We start from the raw sequence: 18,292 nt of genomic DNA on the forward strand, positions 1-18,292 counted from the left end.
TTTTTGTATTATACTCTACGCAGATGGCGCTACGATAGCTGCCAAGTCTAAAAAGGTCTGACGATAGAAGAGGATATCATTTCGATTCTGTTATTTCTGGTGTAAAATATCATGTAACTAGCTCACTCAAATGAAACTTTTGTGCCCATCGGTTAACCTTATTATTTTAGTTCTGAACTCCATCCCTAAGCGTGGACTATCCTCTTCCAACCACGTGGGTCTAGTAAAAAGGGGTAAAATACAAATATGACAAACATTATTTAATAAATAAGATTCAGGAACATTTATTTACTAATTTGAAAGAAAGAAAGAAAGAAATAGTTTATTCGCCTTCAAGAATATACAACATGGAAAATCACATAACAATACAAATTAGGTAGGTACACAGCTTATACATTAAATAAATAAACAATATTTTATGGTTGCCAATCTCCATTTCGCTATCACTGTGCACGCGCTATATATATATATATATATATATATATATATAGCGCTGATAATTCTGCCAGAACCAGTTCTTAAAGGGTACCTATGTGGCGTATATACATATATTATAAGTAGGTCTATTCTAAGTGCATGCTCCATAATTAGCATATAACATTTTATTAATTTTAACTGATCTTTAAATACGTTGTAAAAATATATATAGGTAGAAAGAATAAATGTGTCTGTTATACTGTGAAATAAATGGTATATAGTATACGTATATAACAGTGCATAAACAAATGCTTACTCATATGTACCCATGTAAATAACTATGCTTGTGAGTACTCTATTATTTATGTATAGTTGTAAGGCCAGCTGAAAGATAAGAAATATGTAATGTATAATGAAATGTGTGTGTGTATTTGTGTGTATGTGTGTGTGCGTGTGTGTGTGTGTGTGTGATATATATAACTGCTTATTACTGATTTTGTTTTTGCCTATTTAGTAAAAACATTTTATTAATAACAATTTAGTATATTTACAAGAAAACATGATGGTAATTCAATCGTTTCTTTCATTTAGAGGTGATGGCATCCACGACGTGTCCGTCGACGGCGACACCTTGTCAGTTCCTGGCTCCTGGCATGAATGTGCGGCTACAAGATGTTGCCCGCTTGTGTTGTAAAGTGTAGTTGTAGGACACCTTGGGACGAGATTTCCGAGCGTGGCGTTAGGCTTCGAGTTTCTTGAGGTATTTACAATCTAGCCTGGATCCAGGACACGTAGGAGGTGACGCGGCTGAAGGCGGCGGGCTGGTTGGCCTGGCAGCCGGAGCCCGAGCCGAATGACGTCACTCCGATCTGTGGAACAAAAGCACCGTCATCATTACATCATCAGTTAGTTTTAATAACGTGCGTTAGTAAAGTTTAGGTCATGGGTTTCGGAGCCAATAGAGTAAGTAAGTAAGTTGGACTCACCAGGACTCTCTGGTTGTTGTGGTCGACGGCGAGCGGGCCGCCGGAGTCCCCGCCGCACGTGCCCACCGCGCCGACGCCGCTGGTGCACACCGTGGTGTCGAACACCCAGTTGGGGTAGAAGCGCCGACAATCCGCGTTGGAGATCACGTTGAGACGCACGTGACTCAGCACTTGGTCGTTGGAGATGGCGGTGTCTGGAACCAGAAGTATCGAGTTATTTGTGGTTTGGTAAAAGTAGATATCGTCTAACAAACTAACTTAACTAACAAAGTCGCTACTGTAACTGCACCCCTGGTAGATGTTTTGAGCTCCTTCACAGTAAAGATGTATGAGCGTGCAGGGCCTGATGTGAGGTACACCATCGTTCACATCATCATAGTTGAGACAGCTCGAGTATATTCTCCTGCTGGGTTACACAAATACCTAGTTATCGTACCAACACTACCAACTGAAGGACTTTCACAAAATAATTATAATATTGACTTACTGTCCCTGATACGACCGAATCCAGAGGCGATAGCAGATTGTCCCGCGAAGCTCTGACTTGTGAGGCCAACGGGCAGAGCAATGTTTCTGATGTTGTCTGAAAATTACAAAAAATAATATTACATTAAGAACCATTATTAGGTATATATCTCACGAAAGTAGCTATACTTAAGAAAATAATAAATTTCTACACTGGTCAATGGAAAAAGCACAATCTAAGAAGCAAATTCAGTGAACCAAAACTTACTGTTGTAAGACACGGATCTCCCCAGTCTGACAATGGCGATGTCGTTCCTGGTGCTCCATGGCTCCCAGCTACCATGCATCTCCACGTTGCTGGTGTCGATACGGGTGCCTCCAGAGAACAGGCGGATAGAGCCCAGCACCACCTGGAAGGTCCTGGCCTGGCTGCTGCCGTCGAACCAGCAGTGGGCCGCGGTCAGAACGCGAGTGTTGGATATCAAGCTGCCGCCGCACACTGAAGTCTTTCCATTGGTCAGCGTGATCACGAGACCCGCCTGCAGATAATGTTTTGGTTTATTAATTTCGTAGTATTCCAATAGTACAAAATTATTTCAAAGCCGCTACACAATATTTTTATGATAATTACATGTATCATATATTATGTCACCGTCTATCTTCCTAATAAATGTATTATTAACCTGGTAAGGGAACTGCCCGAGGCTGGACGTGCTGCCTCCGACGATCCTGGTGGCCTCCCGCTCGGCGGCCTGGATGCGCGCCGCCTCCGCGACACCAAATTTCTCGTGGTAGTTGAACGCGGATGACTCCTCAACGTCCTCAACAATCCTCAACGGCACCTTGGCCGAAGCGGCCGCCACTAAAAGGACAAATCCAAAAATCAACTTCATTTCTATCCACACTGTTTTCATAAAAGTCAATCAGTATGTAACTTACCACTTTTATATCAAATGTTATCTTTTTTGCTATTTCAAATATCTAATAATTAGTCGTAATTAATCATCAGATTTATTTTAAATGATAACATGTTCTTAGCATACCTATCTGTGTTATTATGTCGGTGTAGGTACATGGGGAAACCCGAGAGGGCAAATGCTTGTTGACTTCCTAGAAAGAGAGGGGCTGTACTTGATAAATTCTTTATTTGAGAAACAGCCCCAGAGGAAGTGGACGGGAGCAAGTCCCGATGGTAGGATGAAAAATTTAATGAACCGTATGATTTGTATCTTAAATGCTAAGCAAATATACTACTTTCACCCTAATCTTACTCAAAATGTTGACAACAAGCCACCTGTTCTCAAATGATACAGTTTGCCTACTGGTTACTCACGGCACAGGCTTAGCCTAGTGTGCTACCATAGTTTTTTTAATCTGGTCCAAATAATTTAAAACTGTTTTATATCCATAACATTTATTAAGATAACCTGTGTAATTTTTTTTTTGGTTAAATAAACATTTTTTCATTTTTCATTTTCACTTAATTATGACTGGCAAGCGGCACATATTCAGAGATGTATCAATCGGTTTAAAACTGGGAGTGATCATCGACTTCTCCGAGGCACTCTGAATATAATTTTCAAGCTGGTGAGAAGACGTCTGATGAAGTCGACCATTCTTCCCACTCTGCACCAAATTGAAGCTGGCAACACCAGCTTCCAAAGAAAACTACAAAGCCGATTCGATTTTTGGTTGAATAACTAGCTCGTTCACTGAATGACGCTATTCAGTTGTATGACTAGGCCGAACGTTGATTGAACAAGCGTCACAAAACGTCCAACTAGTTAGCGGACTTAAAACCAGTCAGGTGATGAATTAAGTTTAATGTTTACCCACTGCGGCGGTAGTAGTCACCAAAACAAATATGGCGTCTAACAGCTGGCACAGAAAGAAACCTGTATTGATATTTTATGCAAATAAATTAGCTTTAAATTGACATGTGTTGTGTGATTGTGACAACATGGATTTACCTATTATTACGCCGCCGCCGGCTAGTTTAAAAAAAAATTTGAGGCGAAATTGGATAATTTATGAACAACAATATCAAGGTACGTTGATTTTTATTGTTTAGTTAATTTGTGAGATAAGACCTTTGTAACATAGTCTTTTTGTTGATTCTTGTCTGGTCATTGTCAACCTAACCAGACATTACAAAGTCGGCTGTATCCCATTCAACGACATCAAGACGTCGAACGTTACATTCAATGACTTGACAAGTTGTCCTTTAGCCATACAATTCAGTGAACGACCTAGTGATTCAACCAAAAAGGAGATTCAACCAGATGCCTGCAACATATACAAGCTGTTCCAACATGTCTTTCCCAACAGTTCCACGAGTTTCATCCCCCCGGCCACCCTGCTGTTCGAAAAGGCTTTAGTACAATAGACCACATCCACACAGTAAGGCAAATTATACAGAAGACCGAAGAATATAATCAGCCTGTGTCTAGCAGTTGTGGACTATGAAAAAGCCTTCGACTCCATCGAGACCTGCGCAGTTTTGGAATCCTTGCAGAGATGCCAAATCGACTGGCGCTATATCGAAGTGTTGAGGTGTACAATACCGCTACTATGACTATCCAAGTACAGGACCACAAGACAAGACCTACCCATTTCACCGAGGAACGAGACTGGGGGATGTGATGTCTCCGAAACTGTTCACCAGGTATCTACATCTCACTGAAAATATTTTAAAAGTTGGCAAATTAAATTTGTATGGATGAAATAGTTTTAGTACATAAGCATCCTTAAAAAGTCTGGCTAAACGATAATGTACGTATAATAGTTTGAAATATAGTTCCTGTAACTACCTCACTAAAATGTGCCCATTTATTATTTTAGATCTAAACTCCCTCCCTAAGTGGACCATTCACTTCCGACCACATTGGTCTAGTAAAAGGGGAAAACACAGATATGACTCATAACATTATTTAAACAGAAAAATCAAAGAATCAAGCTATTTATTTACTAACGAGAAAAAAATATGGTAACTCAATCTTTTCGTTTATTTAGAGCCGATTATGATGGCCTCAACGACTTGTCCGTCTGAGGTGACACCTTGACAGTTCCTGGCATGTCGAACTTGATCTTGAACTTGCGGCTGCAGATAGATAGTGTAGTTGTAGGGACACCTTGGGACGACTTTGAGTTGGTGTTTAGTGCTATTTACAATCTAGCCTGGATCCAGGACAGGTAGGACGTGACGCGGCTGAAAGCGGCGGGCTCGTTGGCCTGGCAGCCGTAGCCCGAGCCGAATGACGTCACTCCGATCTGTGGAACAAACGCACCGTCAGCAGTTAGTTTTACGAATGAGCATTAGTAAAGTTTATGTCATGTCAAAGTATCTGAATAGTATACCCACGCAAAGGTTTAAAGATGCAGATTTGTGAAATAAATGGCCTCCCTTAGTCTTAAAAGTTTTCACTTGAGAAAATCGGGATGAAAGTAACATAATGTTAATCTAGGGTGTCAGCTTCCTACAGTTTACCAAAATTCAACAACAACAAAAATCTGCTATTTTTACGTGAAAGGTCGCAGTTTAAAAGGAAGGTCACGAGACCGTAATGATCTTCCGCACCAGTATCACACGTCTACACAAAGCTGTACTCACGAGGACTCTTTGGTTGTTGTGGTCGACGGCGAGCGGGCCGCCGGAGTCTCCGCCGCAGGGGCCCACCGCGCCGGCGCCGCTGGTGCACACCGTGGTGTCGCCCACATAGTTGGGGTAGAACCGCTGACACTCCACGTTGGAGATCACGTTGAGGCGCACGTGACTCAGCACTTGGTCGTTGGCGATGCCAACGCCTGGGAGCAGGAGAATCGAGTTATTCGTGGTTTAGTGAAAGTAGATATTGTCAAACAAACTAACAAAGCTGCAAATGCAACTGCACCGCTGGTAGAGGTTTTTGAGCTCCACCCCCGTAAAGATGTAAGAGCGTGCAGGGCATGATGTGCCCCTCTTAGTTGAAATAGCTTGTGTATATTGTCCTGCTTGGTTACAGAATTTATCGTAGGTACCTACTGAAACCGTCTTTCTCAAAATTATATTGACTTACCGTCCCTGATAGCACCGAATCCGGAAGCGACAGCAGATTGTCCCGCGAAGCTCTGACTTGCGAGGCCAACGGGCAGAGCAATGTTTCTAATGTTGTCTGAAAATTACATAAAGGAATATTATCTACATTGCAAACTATATTATAATCTAACGAAACAAGCTAGAATTACTACAATGGTCAAAGGAAAAAGCAGAATCTATGACGTCACTGAACCAAAAACTTACTGTTGTAAGACACGGATCTGCCCAGTCTGACCATGGCGATGTCATTCCTGGTGCTGAGCGGGTTCCAGCTGCCGTGCATCTCCACGTTGCTGGTGACGATGCGAATGCCGCCATAGAACAGGCGGATGGATCCCAGTACCACCTGGAAGCTCCTGGCCAGGCTGCCACCGTCGAACCAGCAGTGGGCCGCTGTCAGCACGCGCGTGTTGGATAGCAAACTACCGCCGCACGCTGAAGTCCTTCCATCGATCAGCGTTATCACAATGCCGGCCTGCAGATAAGGTTTTTGTCAAGGGATTTCGTGAGCGTGATGAATTTTGAAGCTTCCGTGATCATTGAAGTTAATCAACACATATAAGCTAATAAATATTATATGTTGTTAGCATCCATCCGTCCATTTAATTGATTATTAACCTGGTAAGGGAACTGCCCGAGGCTGGACGTGCTGCCTCCGACGATCCTGGTGGCCTCCCGCTCGGCGGCCTGGATGCGCGCCGCCTCCGCGATACCAAACTTCTCGTGGTAGTTGAACGCGGACGTCTCCTCAACGTCCTCAATCCTCAACGGTACCCTAGCCGAAGCGGCCGCTGCTAAAAGGACCAATCCAAATATCAACTTCATTTCTATCTCCACTGTTCACAAAAACCCAGTCAGTATGAAACATACACCACTTTTATATCAACTGTTATCTTATTTGCTATTTCGAATATCTAATAATTATATAATTAATCATTAGATTTATTTTAAATGATAACATGTCCTTAACATACCTATCTGTGTTATTATTTCGGTGTAGGATCATGGGGAAACCCGAGAGGGCAAATGCTTTATCATGAGAAGTAAAGGCAAGAAGTGCAAACTTTCAAGCAAAATACTCCAGCTTATGAGGCAGAAGAGACGCAAATTGCCATAAGCAGACGACATTTCTTCAGAACTATGGGCACTCAACAAGCGTTTAAAGAAGCTTTAAGCCGAAGTTCTTGCCGAAATCAAAGGTTTTTACGGACAACTTTATGCTTCACAACACGTGAAGAACTCTGTGGCTCAGCTCATCAATTCCAGAGCGCCACTAACATGCCACTACACAGACGACATCCCTGACGTTGACATAGGCGAGATTAGGAAAGCACTTGAGCAGCTTAAAAACAACAAGGCTCCGGGTGAAGACGGAATTACTACAGAGTTTCTGAAAGCTGGAGTTATTGCAATCCTCAAACAGCTCCAGAGGCTCTTCAATTCGGTTCTTCACAATGGCACTATACCGGAGGCATGGTCGGAGAGCGTCGTGGTATTGTTCTTTAAGGAGGGTGACGAAACCCTTCTGAAGAACTATATACCGATCTCGCTTTTAAGCCATGTATACAAGCTGTTCTCAAAGGTTATCACTAACCGTCTCGCCCAAAAGTTCGACGAGTTTCAGCCCCCAGAGCAGGCTGGGGTTCGAAAAGGCTTTAGTAAAATAAACCCACACATTAAGGATACAAAAGAGTATATTCAGCCTCTGTGTCTAGCCTTTGTGGACACTGAAAAAGCCTTCGACTCCATCGAGACCTGCGCAGTTTTGGAATCCTTGCAGAGATGCCAAATCGACTGGCTACAGTGCCAGTCGATTTGGCGAGGTGTTGAGGTGTCTGTGCAATGCCGCTACTATGACTATCCACGTACAGGACCACAAGAAAATACCTATCCAACTGCATCGAGGAGTGAGACAGGGGGTGAGATATTTCTGAAGCTGTTCACGTGTAGGTATCTATATCCCCACTGAAGTGATCCAAAGTTGTTGTCAAATGAAATTTGTATGTAAGAAATAGTTTTATGACATAAGCATCCTTAAAAAGTCTGGCTAAACGATAATCTAGGTAAGAAAAAAGACCTAACGGTGATTCTCTGATGATTCTGTTATTTCTGGTGTAAAATATAGTTCCTGTATCTACCACACTCAAATGTGCCTATTTATTATTTTAGTTCTAAACTCCCTCCCTAAGTGGGCCAGTCATTCCAACAAGTGATTATTGGTCTAGTAAAAGGGGAAAATACAAATATGACTCATAACATTATTTAATCAATAAGATTCAGGCAAATTTAATTGCTAACTTTATATATTTACGACAAAATACACTCATGGGCAATGAAAAAGTTCTACTCACAAAATGCCAACTGCACACGACCCCAATTTTTTCAAACATTTCATTTAAAATTTGAACCGAATATTACGGTTTTTTTAGTAATATCCTGATGCTCTGTTAAATGTGCTTAAATTTTGCAGAAGGCGTCATTAAGCTTGCCTTTTCTGGAACTTTTCTTTGCCCGTGAGTGTATGATGGCAATTCAATCGTTTCTTTTATTTAGAGCGGATGATGATGGCCTCCACGAAGTGACCGTCGACGGCGACACCTTGTCAGTTCCTGGCTTGCGAAGTCGAACTTGATCTTGAACGTGCGACTGCAGATGTTGCCCGCTTGTGTTGTAGGTGTAGTTGTAGGGACACCTTGGGACGAGTTTTCCGAAACGTGACGTTTAGCTTCGAGTCGGTTGAAAGTATTTAGAGGTATTTACTTTAACTTGCGGCCGCAGATAGATAGTGTAGTTGTAAAGACACCTTGGGACGACTTTGAGTTGGTGTTTAGTGCTATTTACAATCTAGCCTGGATCCAGGACAGGTAGGACGTGACGCGGCTGAAAGCGGCGGGCTCGTTGGCCTGGCAGCCGTAGCCCGAGCCGAATGACGTCACTCCGATCTGTGGAACAAACGCGCCGTCAGCAGTTAGTTTTACGAATGAGCATTAGTAAAGTTTATGTCATTTCAAAGTATCTGAATAGTATAGTATACCCACGCAAAGGTTTGGAGATGCAGATTTGTGAAATAAATGGCCTCCCTTAATCTTAAAGGGTTTCACTTGGGAAATTCGGGATGAACGTAACGTAATGTTAATCTAGGGTGTCAGCTTCCTACAGTTTACCAAAATTCAACAATATCTTTTCTGCAGTTTTTACGTGAAAAGTCGCAGTTTAAAAGGAAGGTCACGAGACCGTAATGATCTTCCGTACATGTATCAAACGACTACACAAAACTGTACTCACGAGGACTCTCTGGTGGTTGTGGTCGACGGCGAGCGGGCCGCCCGAGTCTCCGCCGCACGTGCCCACTGCGCCCACGCCGCTGGTGCACACCGTGGTGTCGAACACCCAGTTGGGGTAGAAGCGCCGGCACTCCGCATTGGAGATCACGTTGAGGCGCACGTGACTCAGCACTTGGTCGTTGGAGATGCCGACGTCTGGAAGCAGGAGAATCGATATATATGTGGTTTAGTGAAAGTAGATATTGTCAAACAAAGTCGCTACTGCACCGCTGGTAGAGGTGTTGAGCTTCACCCCCGTAAAGGTGCATGCATGATGTGAGGTACACCATCGTTCACATCATCTTAGTTGAGACAGCTTGTGTATTGTCCTGCTTGGTTACACAATTTATCGTACCTACCGAAATCGTCTTTCTCAAAATAATATTGACTTACTGTCCCTGATAGCACCGAATCCGGAAGCGATAGCAGATTGTCCCGCGAAGCTCTGACTTGCGAGGCCAACGGGCAGAGCAATGTTTCTGATGTGGTCTGAAAATTACAAAAAGGAATATTATCTACATTGCAAACTATATTATAATCTAACGAAACAAGCTAGAATTACTACAATGGTCAAAGGAAAAAGCAGAATCTAAGACGCAAAGTCACTGAAACAAAAACATACTGTTGTAAGACACGGATCTGCCCAATCTGACTATGGCGATGTCATTCCTGGTGCTGAACGGGTTCCAACTGCCGTGCATCTCCACGTTGCTGGTGTCAATACGGGTGCCGCCAGAGAACAGGCGGATAGATCCCAGCACCACCTGGAAGCTCCTGGCCTGATTGCCGCCGTCGAACCAGCAGTGGGCCGCTGTCAGCACACGCGTGTTGGATAGCAAGCTGCCGCCGCACACTGAAGTCCTTCCATCGATCAGAGTGATCACAAGGCCGGCCTGCAGATTAGGTTTTGGTCATAGAATTTCGTGTGCGTGATGAATTTTGAAGCTTCCGTAATATTGTGCGCAGCGTCCGTAAGTGATCGTAACTGATCATTGAAGTTAAGCAACACATGGCACAGTCAGCCATTGCATAGGTGACTAAATAATATATGTTATAAGCGTCCATCCATCCATTTAATTGATTATTAACCTGGTAAGGGAACTGCCCGAGGCTGGACGTGCTGCCTCCGACGATCCTGGTGGCCTCCCGCTCGGCGGCCTGGATGCGCGCCGCCTCCGCGATACCAAACTTCTCGTGGTAGTTGAAAGCGGACGTCTCCTCAACGTCCTCAACAATCCTCAACGGTACCCTGGCCGAAGCGGCCGCCGCTAAAAGGACCAATCCAAATATCAACTTCATTTCTATCTCCACTGATCACAAAAACCCAGTCAGTATGAAACATACACCACTTTTATATCAACTGTTATCTTATTTGCTATTTCGAATATCTAATAATTATATAATTAATCATTTGATTTATTCTAAACGATAACATGTTCTTAGCGGTATGTATGTATACTTGACTTATTATATCGGTGTAGGTTCAAATCATCCACCTTCAAAAATAAGCAAGCATATAAATTTGTCTAAATTATACCGGGTGGCCCAAAGAGTATAGTTTTAAAAGTTTTTTTAAATCTCATACTGTTTTCGAGATACAAGCCAATTAGTAAAATATGCTTATTTCCTTCGAGGGTTATAGGCCAACGTATAGTCGTATAGTGTAGTTTAGCCAGACTTTTTAAAGGACGCTTATGTCCCAAAACTAGGTATATCTTTCAGACAAATTTTATTTAACATCTTTAACATAAGATTTCAGTTTCCATTTCAACAAAGTCCTCAACAAAGCCCTTAATGCCTATGAAACAGACTAAAATGAAACTACTAAGTTGTGTTTAATAAATACTGTTCTTTATTATTAGATAACATATCACATTGGTATAAATTACAGGCGAGCTTGGATCCAAGGCAGGAAGGAGGTGATGCGTGCGAAGGCGGCGGGGGAGTCGTTTTCGCAGCCCTGAGCTGAGCCGAATGAGGTGATGCCGATCTGAGGAGATATGACAAATGTTATACAGGTGATTGCATAAGAGGGGTAAATAAGCCGTAAGGGGTGACTCAGAGGGCCATTTGGAACCACTTTTGTTCTATTTTTATTTTATTGAATAAATATTTTAATTGCTTTTCCGTAGAAACTTTGTTAGTCTTGAAACTTTAAACGCGCATTTCCGAAAGTCGTAGAACAAAAATTGTTTAGGATGGTCCCCTGGTCTGAGTCAAACACCTTAAGGGACAAGCTAAAAATAAAAATAGTAACACAATCCTAAATGGGTCACACATCTCGTCAACATTGCGACTTTTAGAAATAACAAGAAGCAGCGATTGGCGTAATTCTGTCAGTTGTTTCCTTTTGCTGCTTGCTTGTAAGTGCCCCATCATCTACATTACATTAAATATTATTATGCTCACGACTGTAATCCCTGAAAGGGTAGTCAGACGTAACTAGTATGCGAGTAACCCCGCTTTTCACTGTAAAATTTCACTCAAGTGACAGGTCGCAAGCCGTATCACTGTTTCAGGATTAACACATTAAATAAAAACATTCTCACCAAGACACGCTTGTTGTCGATCTCGACGGCGAGGGGACCGCCGGAGTCTCCGTTGCAGGTGCTGGTGGCGTTAACCCCGCTGATGCAGATGGTGGAGGAGAACACGTTGATGGGGAAGCTGCGTCTGCAGACGTCGTTGGCGATCACCTCCAGCCACGCGTAGCTGAGGAACTGGGTGGGCTCAATACCGGCACCTGAGAATACGAACAAAATGCGCTTAATATCAACATCAGCAACAATGAATGACAAAAAACTACATAGAATATTTAAAAGTTTAGCTGCATAGGTCTTTGTAAAACAATTTAAAACGTAGTACGCCAGTAATATTACTTCAATGGTTACGTTTTACATATTTAAAAACATCTCTTGATTGAAGTTATAGTGCGGTGGGATAATTATTATATCATTATTGATTATCATTAGCTAAGCAGACACTCACCGTCCTTGGTCCTTCCGAAACCAGAGGCAACAGCCTTGTAGCCCACGAAGTTGTTGTCGGTCAAGCCTACGGGCAGAGCAATGGGCTGCACGTTGTCTGAAAACATAACGTCATCTATTTAATAAAATGATAAAAAGAACACGGCTGCTTAGATTTTTTGGTCTGATTCTGCAAATATATACTGTAATGGGTTTCCATTACTTTATTGCTTAATATTTAAGTGATTTATGCGCCACGTGAAAGCCAAATAAATCAAACGAGTCTCTCAAAACCTGCGTTATCAACTTACCGTCCAGGGTGACTGCGCTAATACGGGCGATGGCGACGTCATTGCGAACAAAGATGGGGTTCCAGTTCTCGTGGGTCTGCACGTCGGTGGTGTGCACGCGCTGGCCCCCGGTGAAGAGCAGGGTGGAGCCGAGCACCACCTCGAAGGCCTGGGCCTGGTTGCGGCCGTCGAACCAGCAGTGGGCCGCGGTCAGAACGCGAGTGGCGGACAGCAAGACTCCTCCGCATACGGAACGCGCCTGCCCGATGCTGATGACCAGACCAGCCTGGAAAATACGCGTGTGTTAGACACTTAGACAGCTGTCGGGTTATATTGTACGTGTTGCGTGAAGGCGTAGAACTCATCAGTCATCCTTGTTCTGCTTCGCAATAATTGCAATACTTAGATGACTTCAGTGAAGCGGATTCGTGTTTAATTGTTTATGTCTGTTTTGCGAGATTAAAAAGCAAAAGGGCGGTCTTTCTCCTGGTCTGCATCTTATTACACTTCACATTCATGTTACAGTGTCGTTTAATCGAAGTCTAAGAGCATATTACTAAAACAAACACATACCTGGTACTTGAAGTCTCCGGGCTTGGCGGCGCTTCCTCCGACAATCCTGGTGGAGATGCTCTGCTCGGCCGCGAGGATGCTAGCGGCTTTGGCGAAACCAATCTTCTCGTGGTAGTTGAAGGCAGTCAGGTCCTCAGAGACCAGGCGGGCGGCCGCCACCGCAGCGAGCAACAAAATTCCAACCAAGACCTTCATATTTACCACGGTTTGTCCGTTTGAGATGAAACGAAACGTACTGCCTAATTTATACAACCCATAATCACATTCTTAAAAAAAACCTGACACGTAGAGATAAGATCAGCTCCTTTATCTTTCTAATGAATGATGAATGGATCAAAATGTAATCCAAGTAGAAGTCAATTAGTTCATTGAAACTAATAAAGTGTTGGTAATTTTGTCACATTCATCTTCGTCACCAATAAGCTCCTTAAGATAATCTTTTTATTATTGTGTTTTACGTTACTGATAGCTACGCTACGTTTACAAACATTTTGATGCAGAATATACCATACCGTGCTAAGTGCGTAGAATCGTGTTATTGCGATTGTGGTTTTAAACTTGATATACAGTGGACAGTTCTTAATTATTATTTTCAAAATATGTTTTGATTTGGAAATTTATAATTGTTTACTCAATAATACTGATGACAATAGTGAAGTAGCGTCTAGCAGTAACACAATAAAGCAAGCAAACAACAAACAAATCATAAACGTCTGCTGTTCTATAGGTTTCCTAAAATAAGTAATTTCCAATTTACGATATTTATAGTGCATATAGTTGTAGAGCAATCCATGAGTTTCATTCTGAACGGGTAGCAATTTTAAGCAATTTCAACTAACTATGAAGTGTGGTGTGAAATCGATCGATAGTGAGGGTGCTATAGATGGAGCTATACTCTCGATTATTAAAGAAATAAATATTACCAAAATTTCTAACCAGAAGTAAACCACATCTCAAGTTGACTATTATAATAATAATAATAATAATATCCATTTATTTCAGGCATCAATGGCCCATAGTATAAAATACACAAATACAATTATAATTTACCTAGCACTAGGTACACCAATGCTGGCCTAGGAATGAAGCCGGTAATGTTTGTACGAGGAGGGTCGAGGAGAGAGCGTAGGTACGCATTTAAAGAGATGCAGAGGACTGCGAAAGACTGAGTTTGAGATGATGTAAAGTAAGAAAAACGTTTTAATTCATGCATATATCATATTTATTATATTCTCTTCAATGTGAATATTTGTTTCCTTTGTTTACAAACGCTCATTGATCCATGAGAGGTAGGAGGTGATGCGGACGAAGGCGGCGGGGCGGTTCAGCTCGCAGCCCTCCGAGGAGAAGAATGAAGCGATACCGATCTGTAATTAAATAAAATTACGATAAATATATATATAAGTAGGTACCGATATTGTCTCTCTCTCTATAGTCTTACTGGACCCCAGGTAGCGAATTCTCAAGCGCTCGCCTTTCGCTTCGAGTGATAGTTTAGTATTTCTTGCAAAATGATTACTATTACGTTATGTATGATGCTCCATTGACAGGTCACTTTTAAGGCAGATGATTTTGAATTTTACTGTCTCACACCACACCGCAAGTGATCTTTGTTCCGAATTCTGCTTTCCAGTTACTGAGAAACTGTGGGTCCCAGAACTCGGAACTGGCAATCTGGCCGACGGCGCCTACAATGTTAACAAAAGCTTACCAAAACGCGCTTGTCCTTCTGGCCAAAGTAGTCAATAGTGAGGGGTCCGCCGGAGTCTCCGCCGCAGGTGCTGGTGGCGCCGGCGCCGCTGATGCAGATGTTGCTGGGGGTCACGTATAGCGGGAAGGCGCGGCGGCAGCTCTCGTTGGAGGTCACGGAGACCTGCGCGTAGCTGAGGAACGCGTCGGTCGTGATGGACGCACCTGGAATGTGAACTTGTTGTAACTGAGATACGGAAAGAGCGCTGAGTCATTGGATTATGGTTCGGCACATTTAATGATACGGGCAGCTCTAATGCGCTACGTACTAGCGCTAACTTATAATATGCCGAAGAAAGCGCACTATACTCAGAAATGTTCACAAACACCTGTAGATTTTGCACTTTATAACAAAAACTAATTTACGTAGCGCATCCTGTGTTAGACGGCTGAATGGCGTAGTGGTTAGTATATAACCCTGACTGCTATGCCGAAAGTCCCGGGTTCGATTCCCGGCTGGGGCAAATATTTGTTTAGAGACAGATATTAAAATTTGTACTCGGGTCTTGGTTCTTGATATTTATATTTAGTATCTATCTATCTATGTATTTGTGTAGATATATCAGTTGTCCGACACCCATAACACAGGTTCCGCCTAGCTTGGGGTCGGATGACCGTGTGTGAGATGTAACCACATATTTACATACTTATTTATTTATTTATTTATTATTTTATCTTGATTGTATCTCGTTGGATTAAACGTATCGATTGCATGTTAGTTAGAATAGAACCCTCATACCCCTTATGATTTAATTGTTCCGATACTTACCATCCTTAGTCCTTCCAAAACCGGAGATGAGTGACGTAAATCCGGTGAATGAGGTATTGGGCAGCCCATTGGGAAGAATAATAGGCTTTACGTTCTCTGAAAAAACAGAAAGCAATATTATCATATCTAAACTTGTAAATATCATAATTAAGCATTTGAAAGAGATTAGCAAAAGTAAATAATCATTTAACATGTAGGTTATGTACTACCTAGGTACTTAAAAATATCTAGGTAACTATTTTCATATATACAGCTATCTACTATCTATTTTCTTATCAACAAAATATTTAGTACTGATTATTAGTCATTATACAGCGATAAACTATCCGGTTTTGATTTTACACTTCCGGGCAATGAAATAGATCCACTCACAAAATACCGACACCAAATGACCCCAATTTTTTAAACGATTTAATTTAAAATTGGAACAAAATATTATTGTTATAGTTGGTAATATCCTGATGCTCTGTTAAATGTACTTCAATGTTGTAGAAAGCGTCATTAAGCTAGCCTTTTCTGTTTAGAAGTAATTTTGTGCCTTTCTCAGTTGATACTTTTCATTGCCCGTGACTGTAGTTTGATTACCGTAACCATTATCTGATTCATAGTATTCATACAAAAATAGGTCCTTACCATCAAAGGTGACAGCGGGGATGCGGATGATAGCGATGTCGTTGCGGAACTGCCACGGGTTGAAGTCAGCGTGCGTCTCCACGTCGCTGGTCTTGATCCTCAAGCCTCCGTGGAAGAGCTGGACGGAGCCGAGCACCACCTCGAAGGAGTCGGCGGTGTTGCGACCGTCGAACCAGCAGTGGGCCGCGGTCAGCAGACGGGTGCTGGAGACCAGAGCCGCGCCGCACACGGAGAAGCGACCGCCGATGGAGATCACCAGACCAGCCTGGAATACACATTGAATTTCCACACTTGTAAATTACATACTGGAAAGAAAATGCTGTGCCTATTGTCGCTAGCCTAATATAATGGCAAGGTAAGAGCCTGTCCGAAGCCAAGCCGCTGGATGCGATCAGAAATAATAAGGTAGAGACGACACTCAATCAGAAGTACCTACCTAAATAGAAGATTTAAGCTGAGACAGGCATTACTAATAATAAATTACTAAACTCAAGATTAGAATAACAGAGAGTAAGTACAGAAAACAAACACTGGGAGTTGAAAAATAAAGAAATAAATCAACGTTTACTTACATGATAGGGGAACTCCCCAAGTGCGGCGGAGTCTCCTCCGACCACCCTGACCGCGGCGCTCTCCTCAGCGGCCTGGATGCGCGCCGCCCGGCCGAAGCCCACCCTCTCGTGGTAGTTGAACACCACCTGGTCGTCGATCTGACGAGCCGCCGCCACCGCGCAGAGCACCAGGATACCAACCAAGACCTTCATATTGACAACCGAGAGCGCCTTTGTGGTCAGCACATCCTTGCTGTCTAATTTATACAAACCGTAATCTCAAATCAGTCTGAAAATCATTTTGATATTGATCTGTAGTCTGTAGCTATCGTTCCAATGAAAGATTAAATGTCTGTGTATACCTAAGCAATTAGTGGAGGTTTCCACCTTTAGGCCGTTTCATGCCTTTTATAGATAGGTACTTAAATATGTAAATTTGTGAATTTCTTATCAATTTACAAATTCATCATGACTGGCAGTAATGTTTTGTTACTATTACTAATAATAAACCATTATTCTGAAGTATACAGGGTGATTTCTAAGTTGGTGGGTATCCATTTAAATGGTAGGTAAATTGTAGATGAAGGAATTTGCAGTCGAGAAAACCCCATAATGATCGATACCCTTTTTTGTATAGGAATGTAGGTTCGGTGAGTCAATCCACCGATTTAGTACTGTATATTTGCTATTAGTAACTGTGATCATGATAATATTGCGTACATTTTTAATACTGATTGCATTTACAGATAACTATGCAACAGATATGCAAAACGATATAAGTATAACACATTAAAACTGGTTTTAGATCAAGAAACATATGAAATAAGTATACTATTATAAGAAAATCCCAGGACACTGCTACCGTGAAACCAGTAAAACGCACAAGTATAGGTAAACCGTTATTATTCAAATACTTTGACCAGAACTCAGACGTCTGTTCTCGTTGCGTGCTCCAAACAAAGTGACCTGCCAGCCAATCGTTCAGCCTTTATATAGCAAACTCTTCGCCGTGCGATATTGCTGTTAGCTTTATTTTGTGAACAAATACAGATGCTTAAATGAAAAACAAAGTGTGAAATAGCCTAAAACCTAACATTCGACCATCCTGACGACATGCTTGTCCCCAAGCATGCTGACAGGCCTTGTCAACCTAACATTCGGTCACTCAATTAGTTGGATGCACGCAACAAGACTAACAAAATTGTATGTAAAAAAAAAAACACAAACTTATGGTAACTTCCAATCTCAATAAAATAATAGAAGAGAGTAAAACAATAAAAATAAATTGTTTCTTTAAATTACTAACAAAATATAGAAAAACCTCTATTAAACCTCTTTAACTCCTCTACATTATAAAAACTTCACTCTTACAAGATTATAACACCATTAATACATTAAATACAATATAGGTATATCACAATTCAATCATTTGCTCCGCTGATGCCTGCGAACCCTCCTTCTCACAGGCAACAACGAAACAATCTTGTGAACCCTC

At 42.1% G+C, this 18,292-nt stretch overlaps 2 protein-coding genes across 2 annotated transcripts; both read right to left on the reverse strand.

Moving 5' to 3' along the window:
* Nucleotides 1-952: 952 nt before the first annotated feature.
* LOC105391007 (transmembrane protease serine 9) lies at nt 953-17,054 on the reverse strand. The gene is made up of 15 exons (XM_048627499.1): nt 16,819-17,054; nt 16,247-16,511; nt 15,614-15,709; nt 14,807-15,009; nt 14,362-14,462; nt 13,096-13,330; nt 12,544-12,808; nt 12,255-12,350; nt 11,816-12,009; nt 11,156-11,256; nt 10,356-10,581; nt 6,148-6,418; nt 5,924-6,019; nt 5,479-5,672; nt 953-1,286 (listed from the first exon to the last, which is right to left on the reverse strand). The coding sequence occupies exons 1-15, from the start codon at nt 17,008-17,010 to the stop codon at nt 1,182-1,184; spliced, it is 2,640 nt and encodes an 879-aa protein (XP_048483456.1). The 5' UTR covers nt 17,011-17,054; the 3' UTR covers nt 953-1,181.
* LOC105391015 (collagenase) lies at nt 11,096-13,326 on the reverse strand. Its single transcript, XM_048627198.1, has 5 exons — nt 13,096-13,326; nt 12,544-12,808; nt 12,255-12,350; nt 11,816-12,009; nt 11,096-11,256 (listed from the first exon to the last, which is right to left on the reverse strand). The coding sequence occupies exons 1-5, from the start codon at nt 13,288-13,290 to the stop codon at nt 11,152-11,154; spliced, it is 855 nt and encodes a 284-aa protein (XP_048483155.1). The 5' UTR covers nt 13,291-13,326; the 3' UTR covers nt 11,096-11,151.
* Nucleotides 17,055-18,292: the final 1,238 nt, after the last annotated feature.

This window comes from Plutella xylostella, chromosome 18 (genome assembly GCF_932276165.1).
Source record: "Plutella xylostella chromosome 18, ilPluXylo3.1, whole genome shotgun sequence".
In the NCBI taxonomy this organism is placed as follows: domain Eukaryota; kingdom Metazoa; phylum Arthropoda; class Insecta; order Lepidoptera; family Plutellidae; genus Plutella; species Plutella xylostella.